We start from the raw sequence: 23,389 nt of genomic DNA, 5'->3' as shown, positions 1-23,389 counted from the left end.
TTCCTGCTTTGTCGAAGATGAGTTGACCATAGAGATGAGGGTCCATTTCTGGGCTCTCGATTCTGTTCCATTGATCTATGTGTCTGTTTTTGTGCCAGTACCATACTGTCTTGATGATGACAGCTTTGTAATAGAGCTTGAAGTGCGGAATTGTGATGTCACCAGCTTTGCTTTTTTTCTTCAGCATTCCTCTGGCTATCTGGGGTCTTTTCTGGTTCCATACAAATTTTAGGATTATTTGTTCCATTTTTTAAAAAAAGTGGATGGTATTTTGATGGGGATTGCATTGAATGTGTAGATTGCTCTGGGTAGCATTGACATCTTCACAATATTTGTTCTTCCAATCCCTGAGCATGGAACGTTTTTCCATTTCTTTGTGTCTTCCTCAATTTCTTTCATGAGTATTTTATAGTTTTCTGAGCACAGATTCTTTGCCTCTTTGGTTAGATTTATTCCTAGGTATCTTATGGGTTTGAGTGCAACTGTAAATGGGATCGACTGCTTAATTTCTTTTTCTTCTGTCTTGTTGTTGGTGTATAGAAATGCCATTGATTTCTGTGCCGTGATTTTATACCCTGCCACTTTGCTGAATTCCTGTATGAGTTCTAGCAGTTTTAGGGTGGAGTCTTTTGGGTTTTCCACGTAAAGTATCATATCATCTGCAAAGAGTGAGAGTTTGACTTCTTATTTGCCGATTTGAATGCCTTTAATTTCTTTTTATTGTCTGATTGCTGTGGCTAGGACTTCTAACACTGTTGAATAGCAGTGGTGATAGTGGACATCCCTGCCGTGTTCCTGACCTTAGGCGGAAGGCTCTCAGTTTTTCCTCATTGACAATGATATTCGCTGTGGGTTTCTCATAGATGGCTTTTATGATATTGAGGTATATATCTTCTATCCCTATACTCTGAATTGTTTTGATCAAGAAAGGATGCTGTACTTTGTGAAATGCTTTTTCTGCATGTATTGAGAGGATGATATGGTTCTTGTTCTTTCTTTTATTAATATATTGTATCACATTGATTGATCTGCTCTGTGGATGTTGTATCAGCCTTGCAGCCAAGGAATAAATCCCACTTGGTTATGGTGAATAATCCTTTTAATGTACTGTTGGATCCTATGGGCTAGTATTTTGGTGAGAATTTTTGCATCCATGTTCATCAGGGATATTGGTCTATACTTCTCCTTTTTGATGGGGTCTTTGTCTGGTTTTGGGATCAAGATAATGGTGGCCTCATAAAACGTGTTTGGAAGTTTTCCTTCCATTTCTATTTTTTGGAACAATTTCAGAAGAATAGGTATTAATTCTTCTTTAAATATTCGGTAGAATTCCCCTGGGAAGCCATCTGGCCTTGGGCTTTTGTTTGTTAGGAGATTTTTGATGACTGCTTCAATTTCCTTAGTGGTTATAGGTCTGTTCAAGTATTCTATTTCTTCCTCATTCTGTTTTGGTAGTTTATAAATCTCTAGGAATGCATCTAATTCCCCAGATTATCTAATTTGCTGGCATATAGTTGCTCATAATGTTCTCATAATTGTTTGTATTTTCTTGGTGTTGGTTGTGATCTCTCCTCTTTCATTCATGTTTTTATTTGTTTGGGTCATTTCTCTTTTATTTTTGATAAGTCTGGCCAGGGGTTTATCAATCTTACTAATTCTCTCAAAGAACCAGCTCCTAGTTTTGTTGATCTGTTCTACTGTTCTTTTGGTTTTTATCTCATTGATTTCTGCTCTGATCTTTATTATTTCTCTTCTCCTGCTGTGTTTAGGCTTTATTTGCCTTTTTTTCTCTAGCTCCTTTAGGTGTAGGGTTAGGTTGTGTATTTGACACCTTTCTTGTTTTTTGAGAAAGGCTTGTATTGCATATACTTTCCTCTTAGGACTTCCTTTGCTGCATCCCAGAGATTTTGAACAGTTGTGTTTTCATTTTCATTGGTTTTCATGAATTTTTTTAATTCTTCTTTAATTTCCTGGTTGACCCATTCATTCTTTAGTAGGATGCTCTTTAGCTTCCATGTATTTGAGTTCTTTCTGAGTTTCCTCTTGTGATTGATTTCTAGTTTCAAAGCATGTGGGCTGAAAATATGCAGGGAAAGATCCCAGTCTTTGGGTACCGGTTGAGACCTGATTTGTGACCTAGGATGTGATCTATTCTGGGGAATGTTCCATGGGCACTAGAGAAGAATGTGTATTCTGTTGCTTTGGGATGGAATGTTCTGAATATATCTGTGAAAGCCCTTTGGTCCAGTGTGTCATTTAAAGTCTTTATTTCCTTGTTGATCTTTTGCTTAGATGATCTGTCCCTTTCATTGAGGGGGGTGTTAAAGTCCTCTACTATTATTGTATTGTTGTGGATGTGTTTTTTTACTTTTGTTATTAAATTGGCTTATATAATTGGCTGCTCCCATGTTAGGGGCATAGATATTTACAATTGTTAGATCTTCTTGTTGGATAGACCCTTTAAGTAGAATACAGTGTCCTTCCTCATCTCTTATTATAGTCTTTGGTTTAAAATCTAATTTGTCTGTTATAAGGATTGCCACCCCAGCTTTCTTTTGGTGTCCGTTCGCATGGTAAATGGTTTTCCACCCGCTCACTTTCAATCTGGAGGTGTCTTTGGGTCTAAAATGAGTCTCTTCCAGACAGCATATCGATGGGGCTTGTTTTTTTATGCAGTCTGATAGCCTGTATCTTTTGATTGGGGCATTTAGCCCATTTACATTCAGGGTAACTTTTTTTTTTTTTCTTTTTCTGGATAACTAGTGAACGATATGAATTTAGTGCCATTGTATTGCCTGTAAGGTGACTGTTACCATGTATTGTTTGTATTCCTTTGTGGTCTTTGTTACTTTTAAGCTCTCTCTTTGTTTAGAGGACCCCTTTCAATATTTCCTGTAGCGCTGGTTTCATCTTTGCAAATTGCTTTTGTTTTTGTTTGCTCTCGAACCTTTTTCTCTCTGCTTCTATTTACAGTGACAGCCTAGCTGGATATAGTATTCTTGGCTGCATATTTTTCTCGTTTAGTGCTCTGAATATATCATGCCAGTCCTTTCTGGTCTGCCAGGTCTCTGTAGATAGGTCTGATGCCAATCTAATGTTTCTACCATTGTAGGTTACTGATCTCTTGTCCCAAGCTGCTTTTGGGATTTTTCTCTTTGTCTCTGCGACTCGTAAGTTTTACTATTAGATGTCCAAGTTTTGACCTATCTTTATTGATTTTGAGGGGGTCTCTGTGCCTCCTGGATTTTGTTGCCTGTTTCCTTCCCCAAATTAGGGAAGTTCTCTTGTATATTTTGCTTCAGTATACCTTCTGCTCCTCTCTCTCTTTATTTCATTCTTGGATCCCAATTATTCTAATTTTGTTTCATCTTATGGTATCGCTTATCTCTTGAATTCTGCCCTCGTGATCCAGTAGTTGTTTATGTGTCTTTTTCTCAGCTTCTTCATTTTCCATCCTTTGGTCTTCAATATCACAAGTCTCTCTTGTGCCTCATTTATGTTAGCAGTTAGAGCCTCCATTTTTTATTGCACCTCATTAATAGCCTTTTTGATTTCGACTTGGTTAGATTTTAGTTCTTTTATTTCTCCAGAAAGAGTTTCTGTAATATTTTCCATGCTTTTTTCAAGCCCAGCTAGTATCTGTATAATCGTTTTTCTGAACTCTAGTTCTGACATCCCACTAATTTCTGTATTGATTAGGTCTCTGGCAGTCGGTACTGACTCTTGTTCTTTTTTGAGGTGATTTTTTCCATCTTGTCATTTTGTCCAGAGGCAAATAGATGAATGAGAGAATAAAATGCTAACAGGGTAACAATGACCCTAGAACAATATACAGTAAAGAAATCAGAAGAGACTTGAAACCGGGGGAAAAGAAAGGGACAGCCAGAAAAAAAAAAAAATAAAAAGATAAAAAAGAAAAGAATATGATCAAATATGATCAGGCTGGTCCCTAGATCAGTGCCACACACTAGATCTTGGGCATATTTTGTTCTGTTAAAGAAAGTGCTCCCACAATTTTAAATAAAGAAAAACATATATGTACAAAAATAAGGTTAAATATGAAGGGCTGGAATATGTGTGTAAATACGAAAATTATAACAGATTTTATGAAAGGAATTGATAAGGGAAGAAGTTGGTTGAAAAAAAGAAAGAAGTGGGGCGCCTGGGTTGCTCAGTCATTAAGCTTCTGCTTTCTGTTCAGGTGATGATACCAGTGTTCTGGGATTGAGCCCCGCATCGGGCTACCTGCTCCGCAGGAAGCCTGCTTCTTCCTCTCCCTCTCCCCCTGCTTTTGTTCCCTCTCTCGCTGTGTCTCTCTCTGTCAAATAAAATCTTAAAAAAAAAAAAAAGAAAGAAAAAGAAAAAGGAAAGAAGGGAAATTAAAAAAAAAAAAGAAAGAAGGTAGAGAATATGATCAGGCAGGAGACTAGAACAAAGCCATACACTAAAGATTCATGGTATATTTTGGTCTGTTAGAAGAAACTGTATCCCAAAATTTTAAAGAGAGAACTTATATATATAAGGTTAACTACTATGAAGGGATAGAATATGACTTTAAAAATGAAAAATAAAGATTTTTTAAAAAGTTATTGATAAGATGTTGGTTGGAAAAGGGAAAAAGAAAAATTAAAAAAAAAGAAAATTACAAAAATTAACTTTGAAAGACTAAGGGATCGGGGGATAAAAAGCCATGCATTCTATGTGCAGTATTCCCGTTGTGCTGGAGTTTTGCTGTTCTTATTGATCGGTGAAGTTGGTCTTGGCTGGCTGTTCTTGCTGGTCTTCTGGGGGAGGGTCCTGTTGCCGTGGTTTCCAAATGTCTTTGCCGGAGGCGGAATTGCCCCGCCCTTGCCGGGTCCGGGCTACGTAATCTGCTTGGGTTTGCTCTCGGGAGCTTTTGTTCCCTGCAAGCTTTCCGTACGGCTTTGGAGAATGAGAGTGAAAATGGCGGCCTCCCAATCTCTTCCCCGGAGGAGCCGAGAACTTGGGGCCCGTTCCTCAGTGAGCCCCAGAGAAAAGCAGTCAATCACTCCCGTCTCCCCGGTCTCCAGCCGCACTCCGTGCTCACCCGGCCTGTGACCGAGCGTTTCTATGTCTGGCACCCGACCCCGTGTGGAGTCTCCAAACCCAGCGGATCCCTGCGGGGCCCTTCCACGCCGCTCCTCCCCGGGGAGGAAGGGGAGTCTCCCCAGATCTGCTGCTTGTCGGGTCCCCGCTGAAAGAGCAGTGGCCCGACTGTGCCTCGGATCACGGTTCATGGCATCCCCGAGGTGAGAGCTCACTCCTCGGCTCCGTCTCTGCAGCTGGCTTTCCCGCTCCGATACCTGGGAGCTTTGCTGCACTCAGGCACCCCCGGTTTTTCTGTGACCCTGAGGGTCCTGAGACCACACTGTCCCACGAGGGTTCCATCCCCGTGCTGAGCCACTGAAGCGACGTCCCTCAGAGTAGCCGACTTCTAAAAGTTCCGATTTTGTGGTCCGCGGCTCTATCACTTGCCAGAAGCAGCCTACGGAGGCCCCCTCCCCCGCCGTCTATCTTCCCGAATATCACCTCGGATTCACTTCTCCGCTCGTCCTACCTTTCAGAAAGTGGTCGCTTTTCTGTTCAGAGAGTTGCTGCTATTCTTTTCTTGTATCTCCTGTTGAGTTCATAGGTGTTCAGAATGGTTTGATCCCTATCCAGCTGAATTCCTGGGACCAGACAAAATTTAGGCCTCATACTCCTCCGCCATCTACGTCGTTGATTTTTAACATTAAACTCAGCCAAAAGTATGATGACTTATGCCTGAATGAAACTTCCCTAAGACACATATTTTCTCCATAAGGCACAGTGCAGCCTTCTTGTGCTTTGGAACACTAGACAACACCTCAGCATTGCATTTGGGTGCCATTTTAAATAGCAGCATCACCCATAGAAGGCACAAAAATAGGAAAAATGCCTTACCAAACAGACTGGGGTAAGGACATACGTTTATGGTATGAGACCTGAATCAAAAGAGCATTGTGTTAACTGACCTCAGCTAGGATGCGCAACTCAAATTTTACCCCTCTGTGCATGTCCACAAATGACCATGAAAGCTTTTCATATATTGGTTTTGGGGTCTCAGATAAGCTAGTGAGTAGGCAAATTCGCAAATACAGAATCTGCAAATAATGAGGATTAATTATATTTTTTTTCAGGCCAGATCCCCCCCCCCCCCAAGAAAAAGGATTAAATGCTGGGTTTTGGCAAAATTATTCCAGAATAAGCAAGGATGGCTCTGTGATTTTTGTTGTACTGATCAAACACTTTAGTTTTCAACTTTTTCAAGTAATCACAATTTCAATTGACTTAGAGGGCAAAGACATTTTTCCTAAAATTGTGTGTGTCTCAGTAAATACAAAGATACTTCCATGAAATCTATCTTGTGCCAAAGAACATGGCGTAGAATCATCACTGAGGGTTAGGTTTTAATATTAAAGTGTTAAACGTTCTCAGTAGTTCAGTTTCTTTGTAGAAGATTTGACTGCTAAATGAGTTGGGTTTTATTTTATTTTTTAATTTGATTTAATTTTGTATACAGTGTTTTGAGGTCTATCAAGTAATTAGTGTCTATGGTTTTGTTTTGGTATGCAATTATGCTTTTTAAAAAAATGGTAATGATACTATAAGCCTAAGTGGGTATTAGAAATGATACCCATGTGACGCACTTGAAGCAATTCGGTCCAGGGGGAGGGCTTCCCCCTGCCATTGCTGGAATGCGAGGCTCCCGCACGGAGTGCAGAGCATGTTGTATTTGGTGGTGACAAACTCTTGCTCTTGATACATGCTTTCTTGTTATCCAGAGTAATGGCAGTTGTTGGGGAGCCAAGCAGGAAAGGTTTGTTGGTTTTTTTTTTTTTTTGTAATCTGGAAGCTTGGTAGTCATAAATATTTCAGGCTTTGTGGGCCAGATGGTCTCTGTGACATCTACTGAGCTCTGCTGTTTTTGTGCGAAGCTGTTCTAAACGATACACAGTTGAATGAACATGACTGTGTTATGATAAAACTTTATTTGTAGACATTGAAATTTCAATTTCATATAATTCTCATGTGGTGCTAAATAACTGTTCTTTTGACTTTCTCCCACTGTTGAAAAGTATAAAAACCATCCTTACTTTGTGGGTAACACAAAAACAGAGGTTGGGGCGATTTGTCCTGTTGACTATAGTTTGCTGACCCTTGTCTTAAAATTTCTGTTGTTAAAACTATGTCATATAACTGTTCCTTGCATCTACATTGCTAGGTTAACCAGATGATTACTACATTCCTTACTTAAATGTGGAAGTAAAAATTTTAGAACATACATATATATATATATATATATATGAATTAAAGGATATATATTTTTGTGTGTGTGAATGCATGGTTGTGTATTATATATGTATATGTGTGTATAGATATGTATGTATGTATCGGTCAGACATATGTATGTGTGTGTGTATGTATGTATATTCTACATATATGTAGTCTCTCATGCTTACTAGTTAAAGCAGTTCAGTAAAGAGTCCAGACTTAGAAGTAAAATAGACCTGGAATTACACCCTGACCCTGCAATGTACTAATTGTGTGATCTCAGAAAAATTACATAATTACTTTCTGAGTCAGCCTCCTCATCCCTGAAAGGGAATTTGCTTGCCTCAAATGGTTGGGGAAAATTACATAATATATGCAAAAGATACCTGAGACATAGATGGTTTTTAAATTTTTGAATTTTCCTAAATGAAAAGACTTGGTATGTTTCTTAAAGAGAGACAAACCTCACTTCTTAATATAGACTTCCAGTGTATTCTGTTCTATTTGATAAAAGTAAGCATGGGCACATCTGCAAATCAGTTTGTTTCAGCTTTCTTTTTCCTTTTCCAGTGGTGCTGTTGGTGTTCTCCTGTTATTACTTCTTTCCTCTGACCTCTATCTTTTTGGCCCTCGATGCTGGCATTTTCAGACATCCCAGGACTCCCGCTGGGTTCTGCATGTACTTGTTATACTTCACTAGAGCAATACCTGTACTTTCAGTAGAGTAGTTCCTTATTTGACAAAAACAGACAAAAATATTTTTGCTTTTGGAGCTTTCTTGGTAAGGGCACTGGCTAGAAAAAAGTACAAAATGAAAAACTTGCCAGATAACAAGAATTCAAGACAAGGAAACCTTTTTATGGGAGTCTAAAAATCTGTTTTTAAGAAATGTATTTAAAATAGGCCTCATGTTCTCAGGGCATGTCTTAACCCTCGTGTTTGTTAGAAGCAACAGAGTGAATCTCTTACTGGTCAGATGTTCAAATCAAGTTAGCAGTCAGTCTAAGATTGTTGTAGACCACCTAAATTCAGGAATTTTCATTCAGTCATATTTATTTCAATATAGCAAACTTTTCAGTACAAATCAAACCTACTTTATAATTGTGGTATGTGTTGAAACATTTATATACTAAGTTATAAACTTGAAGCAGCTAATAAAACTTGTACTCATAAGCCCTTTAACTAAAATTACTAAAAAAGAGGTGGAAAATGGTCTTTTGAAAAACTTGCTTCAGTTTTTGGAAAGAAGCATTGGCGTTACTCCTTCCAAACTTGCAGCACATAATTCACCTTCTTAGGTATAATACCTAAATGTGTCATGTAAAAATTTTATTGGTATATTGTATGTCAATATATACATGTGTGTGAAGTGTGTGAACACACCCACATAAACTTATCTATGAATATTATTTTGTCCTTTTTGTCTCTACAGTTAGGGAAACTAAGTTAAGTCAGTGCTGGAATCTCCTAGGCTTTTCAAGTTTACTTTCCAAAATTTCTAATTAACTGAATGGAGCAGTCCATTGTTCTCTTGGTGTATTTGCAGTGAGATGCCTTTAGAAGACTGAGGGGAACAGATAAAGTTTCAGAAATAAATCTGTGTTTGATTCTTTTGTTGTGGCCTCACTGGCAAGTCGTCTTGCTGGGAATCTGGAGTGCATGGGCTTGCTGCTGAGTCTCTCTGCCTCCGGGCCAGCAGGGACACTTGTAAGTCCTTTTGGGGTATCTGTGAGTTTAACGAGCAGGGTGAGAAATGGATTGAAGGTTGTGTTGGCTGTGTCAGAGGTGTCCTGGCTGGTTGGGTAAGGAGGAGGTGACAGTCCTGTGGTGGAGAAAGATCACAGTCCTGTGAGCTCTTTATTGTTCCCACCTGTTAGATGGCCATCGTCTCGTTCTGTTCGTTGATTGTGTTCCTTATTTTTTGTGGACTTGAAGCCTAAATTTCGTAAAATTGTCTAATATTTTTTGTATCCCTCTCAGAGCTTACAGTAAATATCCTATAAATAGTTGGACAATAAGACTCAGAATCTTTGAGTGTGAATCTTTTAGGGTCATAAATTCTGTGAATGTGATTAATGAAAAAACTGGTTCAAAGGTTTTAGGATGACTTATCGAGGTCTCTCATTTCTTCCCCTCCTTTCTTTCTCTCCCATTCTTTCATAGGGCCATGGTCCTATATTGGTTTAAATGAAATATTATGCTTTGAATTTACACATGGCAACTTCAAAAATAGATCCACATGAACATTTTTGTATGTACAATATATTCTAAGAGTTAGCATATCTCTTCAAAAATAAAGATTATTCCATTTTTATAAGAAGCTTCAACCCATGTAGTTGATAAAGTAAAAATATGGCTTGTTGTGAAGGACAGTTTTCCATCTGTTCTGTTCGTGATGTTTATCACAGTACTTATCACAGTGCGTGGAAGAAAGAGGACACCCAGTGGAGACTTGAATTGAATGAATGTGTAAGAGGGAGGGAAGAAGGAATATCCTGGGAGGAAGGAAGGATGGATGAACATGTCTGGTTTTGGCTTTCAAAATACCCTTTCCATGACCAACGCCATGGAGTTCTTGGGTAGCTGGTGGTCACGGACATTGGTGTATTCACTGGCCATTGTGAACAGAGCAGGCAGCTGGGTCCTGTGCTGCCTGCTCTTGCTGTCTCCTCCCAGGGCCCCAGCTTGGAGGGCTTCTGGAGGGCTCTTTCCCCCACTTGCTGTCAGGACTCATCTGCTTTTTATTCTCTCAACTGTCCTCTTCTAGACTTCAGCAGAGAGAGAAATATGCAAGATTACAGATTGTAATACTGTGCATTCATCTTCCTTTCTCTGTGTCATCAGTGAAAAAATATATATATACTTACAAATAGGACAAAGTGTTTTTGTTTTGTTTTGTTTTGTTTTCATTTCTGTTCTCCTTTGGTCCTCTCCTCTCCCCTGTATGTTTTGTATTTCAGTGTTGTGACATCGTGGTGTAGGGTCATCTAGTCTAGCAGATGTTTCTGGGATGACTTCTTATCTAGGGAGCCCCCTGAGCTTTTCCGTTTTGGGCTCTGCTGATTGCTTTCTCCATTTTTACATCCATTGCACACACATAAATAATGCAGTCCTAGGGTTGAAGTGTTTGTTCAGGCAATGTGTAGTAGTGTAAACATCCAGAAAGACTGGATTTTTAACAATTATTGTGTATCTGAATCTCTTTGTTCTTCAAATATGAATCCTTGAAGAATTTTTTCATGAACTGATAAATAAGATGATGGGGTGATATCAGCCCAGTGTATGTACTGTATTAAGCGCTTAGTAAATGGTAATTTATAGTTACTTTTTTAAGTTAAAATTTTTGTGGAGATAATTGTGGAGTCAGATGCAGCAGTAAGAAATAATACAGATTCCTGTGTACATAGTACCCAGTTTCCTCCAATGGTAGCAGTTTGCAAACCGCAAGTATAATATCACAACCAGGATATTGACATGGTTGAAATCTACCCTTTTTCAGATTTCCCATTTTACTTGTGCATGCATGTGTGTGTATTTAGTTCTATACATTTTTTTGCTTTTGTTTTACTGTAGTAAAATACAAATAACATAAAATTTATCATCTTAATAATGTTTAAGTATACAGTTCAATGGTATGAAATACCTTCTTAATGTTGTGCAACCATCACCAGCATCCATCTCCAGAACTCTTTTCACCTTGCACAACTGAAACTCTGCCTCTGTAAAATAGTAACTTCCCATTGCCCCTCTCTTCAGCCACTGGCAACTATCATTCTGCTTTCTGTCTCTCTGGATTTGATTGTTCCAGGTAACTCATATATGTGGGGTCATACAGTATTTGCCCTTCTGTGGCTGACTTATTTCACCCATCGTAATGTCCCCCAGGTTTCTCCACGTCATAGCATGTGTTGGAATTTCCTTCCTTTTTAAGACTGAATAATATTTCATTGTATGTATTTACCCCATTTTGCTTACCCATTCATCCATCAATGGATACTTGGTGGTTTCCGTGTTTTAGCTATTGCAAATAAAGCTGCTGTGAACTATACAGTTTTATTACCTGAGGAGGTTTGTGCATCCATCACTACAGCAAAAACCTTAAAGGTTCCAGCATCACAAGGATCACTCAACTCGTGTTGTCCTCTAACCACCCTTTCGTCCCTTCTTCCTCCATCCCTAAGCCCTGGCAACGACTAATCTGCCCTCCCTTCAAAAATGTTGACTTTACACAATACTACATAAATGGAATCATATAGTAGGTAATCTTTGTGATTGGCTTTTTCACTCAGCATAATTCTCTAGAGCTCATCCTATCATCAATAGTTATTTCCTTGGTATTGTGGAGTAGTATTCCATGCTATGGATGTACAGCAGTCTTCTTTATTATTTACCATTGAATGCCATCTGGGCTGTTTCCAGGTTTTGGCTACAATGAGTAAAGTTTTTCATTTGTGTACAGATTTTTATAGGAATGAAACTTCGTTTCTCCAAGAGTGCAGTTGCTGTTTTTTTTTAAGACTTAGAAAATTTATTTTGCATGAGCCACAGTCTCCTTGATGATGCAGATATATGTAAATGGAGATGAAAATAATGTCATGTGGACCTTTTTAATAATAGCCATATTAGACAACTTCAGACAGTCATGTTAAGAACATTGATAACTTCTTACTGCTTTTTTTCTCCTTTAACCTCAATTTCTCTGAAGTGACCCTACAATCTCAAAAATATCGTTCATTCTGAGAACTTCAGAGCATGTTGCCCTTCTTTTTCTGCCTTACTTTTCCCATGATCAAGCAGTTGCTAAAGACCTCTTGATTTTAGCACTGTAGAGATTTTTATGTCATTCTGCTCTTAATTCATATCTCTGCCCTCTGAGTTTCAGCAGCCATGGCGTCTTTATATTACTAATATAGTGTCTTCCCTGGAATCCCTGCCCTAGGAGAGGAGCCTCTGCAACCTGGTCACAGCTGACTTTTATAGCTATATGTCCCAATACTCCTCTTCATGGCCATGGCCATGTCCACCTCAGGGCCTTTGCAGATGCCCAGGAAGAAGCCTTACTCTCCTTCCTCATTCATAATCAGCTGTTAGGAGAACTGCAACCTCCTCACAGGAGGTCCTTTTGGTATATGTTATTCTAGTACCCTGTACTTTTCTTTCACAGCCTTTATGGTAGTTTTTTCATTTTAGTTGTATAAAACCCAGGGCCCCACATGGTTCAGCATGGTCATAGAATCCCCTCAGAGGAACTGACCAGAAAATATGTTCTCGTAAAGCAATTTAAATCTCAACATTGTCTATGGTAAATGACTTTAAGCCTCCATCTTCCAAATATCAGCTCTTAACCATGGTATTACCTCCTTACCAGGTGAGTCTTGAGGTAGGATGATGTCTGACCCAGCCCTTCCCATTAACCTCCCTGAAAACTGGGTTGGGATCTTTTCTATATTTGTCATCTTAAAACCTGGAACATTGACTGGCAGATATTAGGTGCTCCATTAATGGTTGTTAGAAACATGATGAATGAATGAACAAACTACATTTATGTGTAGGAGACATTTGGTAAAACTCTGACAAAATGAGTGAATAATATAAATCTTTCTTAATTTTCCAGGTGATTTTTGAAGTGATAACTTCTGGACATCAAGGCTACCTTGTTATTGATGAAGTGAAGGTGTTAGGACATCCGTGCAGTAAGTTGCCTCAACTCTTACACATTTGGGTCCATCATTGGGGGCATATTTATGTTACAGATTAAGAGAAGACACTGAAACCTGGGGAGAAGTTATCCTGCTAAAAGAGTTCCTGACAAGTCTTTAAGTGTTGCTTTGTTAGCCCAGAAGTCCAAAAACACCTATTTCGTATGTCATTCATTGTATGTAACTGAGCGTCTCTAAAATGAAGATTAGGAATGAGGACTAATGGCCTGCTTTGGTAGAATCAAACATCCTTGCGATGATCTGTGGATTTCCCTTTTAAATAGAAGCACAGGTTGAACATTGAGAATCTGTGCATTTTGCTCCTAAATTCAGTGTATTACTGGCATACTTTCAAACAGCAGGACCCCAAACAGGCCTGGGATCTGTGAAATACAAGAAATGTACCTGAACCACTTAGGGACTCCAAAAATGGCATGAAATTCATCTTTTAAAAATTAATACTTTAGGGCGCCTGGGTGGCTCAGTTGGTTAAGTGACTGCCTTCGGCTCAGGTCATGATTCTGGAGTTCCGGGATCGAGTCCCACATCGGGCTCCCTGCTCAGCAGGGAGCCTGCTTCTCCCTCTGACCCAACCCCCTCTCATGTACTCTCTCTCATTCTCGCTCTCTCAAATAAATAAATAAATCTTTAAAAATTAATACTTTAAAAATTCCAATGGGTGATAAACACACCTTTTTTTTTTTTTTTTTTTTTTTTTGCTGTTCAATATGAACAGCTATTAACAGGCTGTCAAATTTGTATCTGAACCATTGTCATTAAATCAAAATAAAATATTGCACGTCAGCCAGTTCCATTTCTCCCCTGCCTGTCCTGGGGCCGCCACTGGGTGAGCTTGCTGCAACCTCCTCCATCTGTAAGGTTCGTATTCCACAAGCAGCAGAAACAGATGTAGCTGCTTCAAGCAGAAAATCTTTGTATAGAAATGGAATTGGTGGCAAATAGAATCACGGGGAACATCGGTGATCTAGGCTCCAGTAATGGGTGGGAACCAAAAGAGAGACTCTGCAGTCAGAACCATGGTGACTGCTATGCCTGAGGGGCCATCTGTGGGAGCAGGGGGGCTGCAGCCTACTCTCTGGCCACCTGACCCTTGCCACCTGCCAGAACATTTGTCACTGTCTCTGTACCTTTGCCTGCTTGGCCTTAGGCTCAAGACCCCGAGTGAGGTTATCAGGGCTGGCAAGCTAGATCATGTGCTCATTCCCTTGCTAGCAATTGGGGTCATCTAGGAAATCCCACTGTGGCTTTTTTGCCTTCTGTCGTGGGAGTTAGGCCAAGACTTTTACCAAAAAACATACAGTGGGGCATTTCCCAACCCCAGAATAGTGCTTTGAGAGCTGAGCAACCAAAATACTACAAATGTCTGTGTGTGGGCATATGTGTACATACTTGCGTACATGCATGGAGGTGTGCTTTTTCCCATAATCACTCTGGTTCATAAAAAGTAAGAAAGTAATGTTTGCCTTTTGTAAATTGGAATGAATAGTATCCAGCTGTACAAATTACTCTATTTTTTTTCTCCACTTAGCGTTATGTTTTTTAGGTAAATCCATGATATTCTATCATATGAATATACTATGCTTTATTTTTCTGTTCTTCCACACACATTTAGTTTTTTTCTCCCAGTTCTTTATGACAAACATGGCTACAGTGAATATCTGTGTGAGTGCCTCTGGGTGCAATGTACAAGAACCTCAGTAGGGTATATTTTTAGAAGCAGAATGGCTGGGATGTAGGGTAGAAACACTTTTAGTTTTACTAGATGGTGCCAAGTTGCTATGAAAAGTGTCTGAACCAGTTTATATTCCCACCAGCGCGCATGGGAGTTTTGTTTTCCCTATATCCTTGCCCAAAATTGATATTGTCAGACTTTAAATCTTTGGCCGTGTGAGGGATGACAGCCTGCTTTATTTTTAGGGTCCCCGGCATTAAAGGGAGAGAGACTGGCTGGTTCAAACATTCCTGAATTTGTGCTGGTGGTCCCTACCCCAATTCCTGAGAAAGTGGTTATACCTGCAATGATATTAAAGATACGAACATTTGCAGAAGTGTCTCTGCTTTTATTGCCTGGATTGAAGAGATCATGAGCTCATTCTCTGTGGTAGTTACCGAGAGCCCTTTGTGGTCATTATCTGATGAGGGTATCATGGCACAGTCATCTGATTCCATCCAGAGGGATTTTGCTCTCTCTGCGATCTTTATCTGGTGCTCAGAGCTTGCCATGGCACCAAAGTTCAAACACCACAGTCATCTTGTTCCTTACTGAGGCAGACATTACTTTTGTAACACATTACATTTGCCTTTCTTCTGTCTGCAAGACTGGTGAGTTCAAGAAGAATTTCTCCCCTTTTTTTTTCTGAAAAGGCAGGAAAACGAACAGTGCTGTACCTAACTGGAACAGCAGGGCAAATTTAGGAAGCGGAATATAATTACCTGAGTTGGAACTTGGCCAAATCCTCAAAGTAATAGCCTTGGGCTTGGAAAAATGCCATAGGATCTTCTAATGTACATAAATGATCCCACCTCAGATTCACCTCTTACCAGGAGGTTAAAGAAAATAGAGGAATGATGCATGCCTGCTACGTGCTGAGTGTTCCCCGTTACCCAGAGCAACCTTCGCCCTGCTGCAGATGCAATGGATGAGGCCAAGTTTGCAGGGGTCCATCTTTTTCTCTATCCTAGGTTTGTTCTACATCTGGCCATTGGCCAACAAAATAGCTCCTGATGTGTGGCTCCTCCCATTCCGCAGTGTCTGAGTCATTGTCTTCAGTAAGATATAAAGACTTACTTAATGCTTGTCCTTCTATCAGAGCCTCCCAAAATGTGTCTCCCGCAGTTTTGTTCATTCCTTCCAAGCTCAGCTGCCTATAGTCATAGAAATGGTGTTTATGGTCTCTCCTTTGGAGAATACTGGTGCTAATACCTAAATGGCTTTGCAAATTGCTCTTAAGAGACACAGAATTGCAAAACAGGTTCTGTACCAGGGTAATGTATGGTACAACAGCATTTTGAACGGTAAGCTTTAAATGGTTTTGATGATGGGCCTTCTGTAATTATTTTTTCCTGAATCTCTAAGTTTATGGGGAAAACATGCAAATAAAGATTTTAAAGAAAGCAGTAGTTTGGTCTTAAAGTGTAAAGCTTTGCAGGTAATATTTTAGGGGATTTCCCAGCAAGATTTCTAAATAATAATCAATTACTTTGAAATCATGATAGTCATTAGATTTAAATCATAAGGGGGCATAAATATTTCATATCTAAAACTCTGCTTTCCAAAATGATGCAAAACTGCTGAACTTTATTTATTTCACTCTGAAGGCTACTGTTTGGATTTATATAGGTTTATGAGCAGGCATTTCAACATTTTTTTAAAAGTACTTGTTCTGTTAAGAGTATACAGTTGCTCATAAAATTGACTTTAGTGACAATAAAATGCAGGATCAGCATGAAATGTGGATATGGCTGTGCAGAATCAGCAGCTCGATGGTTTAAGCCCACATCTAATGAACACAGATAATTTTTGTATTTGGTATGCACACTCAAAATATATTTTGAGTTTGGTTCAATAATCCTAGTAGGAGAACCTGAAGAAGCATTTTATTAGCTTCATAATGTTGTCTCCTGTTTTTAAGTAGGTTATAAGCTATGCATGTCTGGGTATTTCGGTTATTACCTTGTAGTGCTGGTGCATATTTTTATGTCTTACAAGCCATACAGCGTTTTAACAGGTTTATGGAGATATAATTCACATATACAGCTCACCCACTTAAAGTGTACAATTCAGTGTTTTTAGTATATTCACAGAGTTGTGTAACCATCACCACAGTCAACTTTAGAATATTTTCATCACCCCAAAAAGAAACCCTGAACCCACTGTTAGGTCAGTTCTCCATTCCCTTGGCCTCCATCCTCAGCCTTAGGCAATACTTTCTGTCTCTCTAGATTGGCTTGCTTTCTCATAGTTCATTTAAATGGAATCATACAATACGTAATCTTCTGTTTTCTTTCATTTAGCACATTCCATGGTTCATCCAAGTTCTAGAGTGTTTCAATACTTCATTCTTTCTTGAAGCCGAGAAACAGTCCATTGTATGATAATACCGCATGTTCTTTACACGTCCATCAACTGATGAACGTTCGAGTTGTTTCTAATTTGAGACTATTGGGACTAACACTGTGATGAACATTTCTGTTACAGGCTTTTGTGTGGACATTTGTTTTCAATAATTTTGGATATATACTTAGGAGGATTGCTGGGTCACAGAATAACTCTTATGTTTAGCATTTTGGTTAACAGTGAAATTGTTTATCAAATTGGCTGCACCATTTTACATTCTGAGGAGCAGTGGACTCTTGCCAATATTTGTCATTTGTCCTTTTTTTTTTCTTTTCTTTTTTTACCTCAGTGGCTTTGGAGTGGTATTTCTTTGTGGTTTTGATTCCCTAATGGCTAATTATGTTAAGCATCTTTTTCTCTATTGGCCACTTATATACCTTTTGAAAGAAATGACTATTTAGATTTTTTCCCCATTTCTAATTGAGTTATTTATTTTTCCTCAGTTTTATTGAGAAATAATTGGCATACATCCCTGTAAAAGTTTAAGGTATCAGCATGGTGGTTTAATATACATATATTGTGAAATGATTACCACAATAAGTTCAGCTAGCAACCATCTTCTCATTATAGATACAAAAAAGAAAAGGAAAGAAAGAAAAGGAAAACAAATGTTCTCCTTGTGATGAGAACTCATAGAATTTAGGAATTACTCTTGGTATATATACCAAGGTATACTCTATGGTATATATCACACAGCGGGGATAGCGGTAGTCATCATGTTGTATGTTACATTCCTAGTATTTATTTATAACTGGACGTTTGTTCCTATTTACCACCTTCCTCCCTTTCCCCTCCCTGCGACTCCCCCCAGTGACTACAAGTCTGATATCTGAGTTTGTTTTTTTATTTGTTTGTTTCATTTCAGATTCCATATGTAAATGAAATCATACAGTATTTGTCTTTCTCTGTCTGATTTATTTCACTTAGCGTAGTGCCCTGAGGTCCATCCATGTTGTCACAAATGATATAATTTCCTTGTTTTTTATGACTGAATAATATTCCATTGTATATATATCCCACAGCTTCTTTATCCACTCATCAACTGATAGAAACTTAAGTTGTTTCCATGTCTTGGCTGTTGTAAATAATGCTGCTATGAACATGGGGGTGCAGATATCTTTTCTAGTTAGTGTTTTCGGTACATTTGGATAAATTGCTAGAAGCAGAATTGCTGGGTCATATGGTAGTTCTATTTTTAACGTTTGTGAGGATCCTCCATACTGTTTTCCATCGTGGCTGCACCAATTTACATTCCCATCAACAACACATAAGGGTTCCTTTTCTTCACATCTGTACCGGTATTTGTTACCTCTTATATTTTTGATGATGGTCATTCTAACAGGCATGAGGTGATATCTCATTGTGGTTTTAATTTGCATTTCTCTAAGGACTAGTGATGTTGAGCATCTTTTGTTTTCATGTACCTATTGATCTTTCATATATCTTTTTTGGAGAAATGTCTATTGAGGTCCTTTGTCCATTTTTAAATTAGGTTATTATTTTTTTGCTATTAAGTTGTATGAGTTTTATATATTTTTTGGATATTAAACACTCATGATATATATGGTTTACAAATATTTTTCCCATTCCATAAGGTTGTCATTTCACTTTGTTGATAGTTTATTTTGCTGTGCAGACGTTTTTAGTTTGATGTAGTCCCACTTGTTTATCTTTTATTCTTTTCTTGTGCTTTAGGTGTCATATCCAAAAAGTTATTACTAAGACCCATGCCAAGGAGCTGTATTCCTTTGTTTCCTTTCAGGAGTTTCATGGTTTCATGTCTCACATTTATGTCTTTAATCCATTTCAAGTTAATGTCTATGTATGGTGTAAGATATGGGTCAAATTTCATTATTATACATGTGAATATCCACTTATCCCAGCTTCATTATTGAAAAGACTATCTTTTTTCCATTGGGTATTCTTGACTTCCTTTTTAAAAATTAGTTGACTTTGTGTGCTGGGGTGTATTTCTGGGCTCTCAATTCTGTTCCATTTTTCTATTTGTCCATTTTTATGCCAGTACCCATGCCATTTTGGTGACTATAGATATATAGTGTAGCTTGAAATCAGGAAGTGTGGTGCCTCCTGCTTTGTTCTTCTTTCTCAGGATTGCTCTGGATATTCAGGGTCTTTTTGTGGTTCCATGTAAGTTTTAGGAGTGTTTTTCCTACTTCTATAAAAAAATGCTTTTGGAATCTTAGTAAGAACTGCATTGAATTTATAGATGGCTTTTGGTAGTATTAACATTTTAAAAATATTAATTCTTGGGGTGCCTGGGTGGCTCAGTCGGTTAAGTGTCTGCCTTTAGCTCAGGTCATGATCCCAGGGTCCCGGGATCGAGCCCTGCATTGGGCTGCCTGCTTAACGGGGGAGTCTGCTTCTCTGTTTTCCTCTGACCCTACCCTCTGCTCGTGCTCTCACTTTTTCTTTTCTTTTTTTTTACGATTTTATTTTGAGAGAGAGCGAGAGAGCACAAAAGCTCTCACTTTCTCATTCAAATGAATAAAAAAATGTTCAAAAATAATAAAATAATAAAAATATTAATTCTTTCAATCCACGAACACAGGCTACCTTGCCATTTGTGTCTTCTGAAAATTTTTTTTCATCAGTATCTTGTCGTTTTCAGTGTAGAGATCTTTCATCTCCTTAGCTAAATTTATTCCCAAGCATTGTATTGTTTTGATGCTATTGTAAATGCGATTGATTGCTTTATTTCTTTTTCAGAAAATTCATTGTCAGTGTATAGGAACACTACTCCATTTTGTATGTTAATTTTGTATTCTGGGACTTTACTGAATTCATTGATGTAATAGTTTTTTAGTTGAGTGTTTAGGTTTTTTTGTATATAAAATTGTGTTATCTGCAAGTAAGGGTAGTTTTCGTTCGTTCTAATTCTGATAATTTTTTATTTCTTTTTCTTGTGTGATTGCCCTAGCTAAGACTTCTAGAACTATGTTGAATAGGAGTGGTTAAAATGGCAATCTTGTCTTGTTCTAATCTTAGAGGAAAAGCTTTCAACAGTTCATCATTCAGTGTGGTATTATCTGTGGGCTTGTCATATGTGACCTTTTTGTGCTGAGATACGTTTCTTCTATCTATAATTCATTCAGAGTTGTTATCCTGAATGGATATTGAATTTTGTCCAGTGTTTTTTCTGTACCTATTGAGATGCTCATATGAGTCTTCTTATTCATTCTGTTAATGTGATATAATCATATTGATTGATTTGCATATGTTGAACCATCCTTGCATCCCAGGAATAAATTCCACTTGATCAAAGTGTATGATCCTTTTACTGTGCTGCTGAATTGGTTTGCTAATATTTTATTGAGAATTTTGCATCTATATTCATTAGGGATGTTGGCCTGTAGTTTTGTTTTGTTTTGTTTTTAGTAGCTTTCTTTTCTAATTTTAGTATCAGGATAATGCTGGACTCAAAGAATGAGTTTGGGACTATTTCCTCCTCTTCAATTTTGTAGAAGAGTCTGAGAAGGATTGGTGTTAATTCTTCTTTAAATGTTTGGTAAAATTCAGTGGTGAAGCCATCTGGTCCTGGGCTTTTCTTCGTTGAGAGATTTTTGGTTACTGATTCATCTCCTTACTCATAATTGGTCTATTCAAATTTTCTATTTCTTCCTGAATTATTGGTGGTAAGCTGTATGTTTCTATGAATTTTTCCATTTCTTCTAGGTTGTTTGGTTTGTTGGCATAAAGTTCTTAGTAGCCTCCTATGTCCCTTTGAATTTCTGTGGTATCAGTTGTAATGTCTATTTCGTTTATAATTTGTTGCTTTGGGTCCTCTCTCTTTAACTTGGTTAGTCTCCCTACGGATTTGTTAATTTTGTTTATCTTTTGAAAGAACCAACTCTTAGTTTAGCTAATCTTTTCTACTGTTTTCTATTCTTTGTTTTTTTCTACTCTAATCTTTGTTGTTCCTTTCTTCTGCTAACTTTGGGCTCAGTTTGTTCTTTTTCTAGTTCTTTAAGATGTAGAGTTAGGTTGTATATTTAGGATCCTTTTTGCTTCTTAAATAGACATATATTGCTATGAAGTTCCCTCTTAGAACTACTTTTGCTACATCCCACAAGTTTTTGTATTTTGTGTTTCCATTTTTGTTTATTTGAAGAAACTTTTTCTCCCCTTTAATGTCTTCTTTGAACCATTTGTTTTTCAGGAGAGAGTAGTTTAATTTCCATTTTCTCATGAATTTTCCAGTTTCCTCTTGTTATTGATTTCTAATTTCATTCCATGGTGGTCAGAAAAGATTCTTGGTACCATTTCAATCTTCTTAAATTTGCTAAGACTTGTTTTGTGGCCTAACATATGGTCTATTCTAGAAAATATTCCATGTGTGCTTGAGAAGAATGTATATTCTTCTGTTGTTGGATACAATGTTTTATATATGTTAGGTCCATTTGGTCTATAGTGTTGTTCAAGTCAGCTGTTTCCTTAATGATTCTCTCTCCAGATGCTCTATCCACTGTTGAGAGTGGGGTATTGAAATCCCCAACTATTATTGTGTTACTGTTTATTTCTCCTTTTATTTCTAGTTTTTGCTTTTGTGTGTCAGTGCTTCACCATTGTGTACATATATCTTCTTGTTACATCTAATTGTTATATCTCGTTGATAGATAAGGCCCCTCTGTCATTACATAATGACTTTGTCTCTTTTTATCATTTTTAACTTAAAGACTATTTTGTCTAAGTATAGCTGCCCCTGCTTTTCTTTTCTTTCTTTCTTTCTTTTTTTTTGTGGTTACCATTTGCTTGAAATGTCTTTTTCCATCCCTTCACTCTCATCCTATGTGTGTCTTTAAGGCTAAAGTGCTTCTCTTGTAGGCAGCACACTGTTGGATCTTGTTTTTGGTTTTTTATCCATTCCGACATTCTGTGTCTTTTAAACTATTTATATTTAATGTAACTCTTGACAGGAAAGGACTCACTATTTCCATTTTGTTAATTTTTTTCTGGGTGCTTTGTGGATCTATTTTTCCTTGTTTCTGATTCTGGTGTCTTTTTTGTGTGTTTCGATGCTTTTGGTTTCAATATGCTTTGATTTCTTTATCTTGTTCTTCCGTGAAATTACTACAAAATTTTTCTATATAATTCCCATAAAACTTACGTAAAATATCTTAAACTTATAGCACCCTATTTTAAACTGATAACAACTTACTTTAATAGAATTTGGAGGCTTTACATTTTTACTTCTCCTCCTAAAAGAAACACTTTAGGTTGTTACAAAATAGGTTCTTTTGCTACAATTTATGTTTTTTTGTATTGTATAACTAACAACAGATCATTCTACTTATAGTTATGTTTACCATGTTCTTTTTTTCTAACTTTTAGAGTTGTAGATGAATTATGCAACACTATTACCTTATTGCAAAATCTATGACTATAAATTTGCCATTACCAGTGAGACTTACTCTACCTTTTTATGTTTTTATGATGTTAATTAGCATTCTTTTACTTCCACTCAAAGAACTCCCTTTGGCATTTTTTTTTATTAACGTATAGTTGACATATAATGTTGTATTAGTTTCAGGTGTATAACACAGTGATTTGATAATTCTGTACATATGCAGTGCTCACAATAAGCATAGTTATCATCTGTAGCCATAAAAATTATTAAAATATTATTGACTATATTTTGCATGCTGTACTTTTCATCCCTGTGACTTGTTTATTTTATAACTGGAAGTTCATACCTCTTAATCTGTTTTACCCATCCTCCCACTCCCCTTTGGCAACCACCCGTTTGTCTTCTGTATTTATGAGTCTGTTTCTATTTTGTTTGTTTTGTGTTTTGATTCCACATAAATGTGAAATCATATGGTATTTGTCTTTTTTTTTTTGCCTGACTTATTTGGCTTAGTATAATACTCTGTGTATTCATGGATGTTGTCACAGATGGCAATATTTCATTTTTTATGGCTGAGCGATACTCCATTATGTATATATGTATATACATGTGTATATAACATTTTCTTTATCTATTCACATATCGATGGACATTTAGGTTGTTTCCCTATCTTGGTTATTATAAATAATGGGGCAATAAACATAGGGGTGCCTATATCTTTCCCTCAAATTTATGTTTTTGTTTTCTTTAGTTAAATACCCAGCAGTGAAATTACTAGATTGTATGGTATTTCTGTTTTCTGTTTTTAAGTTTTGGGGGAACTCCATACCACTCCCCACAGTGGCTCCACCCATTCCCGACAGTAGTGCACAG

The 23,389-nt window shown here is 37.6% G+C and overlaps 1 protein-coding gene across 7 annotated transcripts in view; it reads left to right on the top strand.

Moving 5' to 3' along the window:
- The window catches only part of PTPRM (protein tyrosine phosphatase receptor type M), an 824,645-nt gene that overhangs the window by 339,771 nt on the left and 461,485 nt on the right, over window positions 1-23,389 (top strand). For all 7 annotated transcript variants that reach the window (XM_027575435.2, XM_027575436.2, XM_027575438.2 and 4 more), the window contains exon 4: window positions 12,929-13,007. In XM_027575435.2, the coding sequence (XP_027431236.1) occupies window positions 12,929-13,007 (79 nt within the window). The remainder of the gene's footprint in view (window positions 1-12,928; window positions 13,008-23,389) is intronic.

Source organism: Zalophus californianus, chromosome 14 (genome assembly GCF_009762305.2).
Source record: "Zalophus californianus isolate mZalCal1 chromosome 14, mZalCal1.pri.v2, whole genome shotgun sequence".
Lineage (NCBI taxonomy): Eukaryota > Metazoa > Chordata > Mammalia > Carnivora > Otariidae > Zalophus > Zalophus californianus.
Note: the sequence above shows the minus strand (reverse complement) of the source record. Positions and strands in the feature narration are given on the sequence as shown.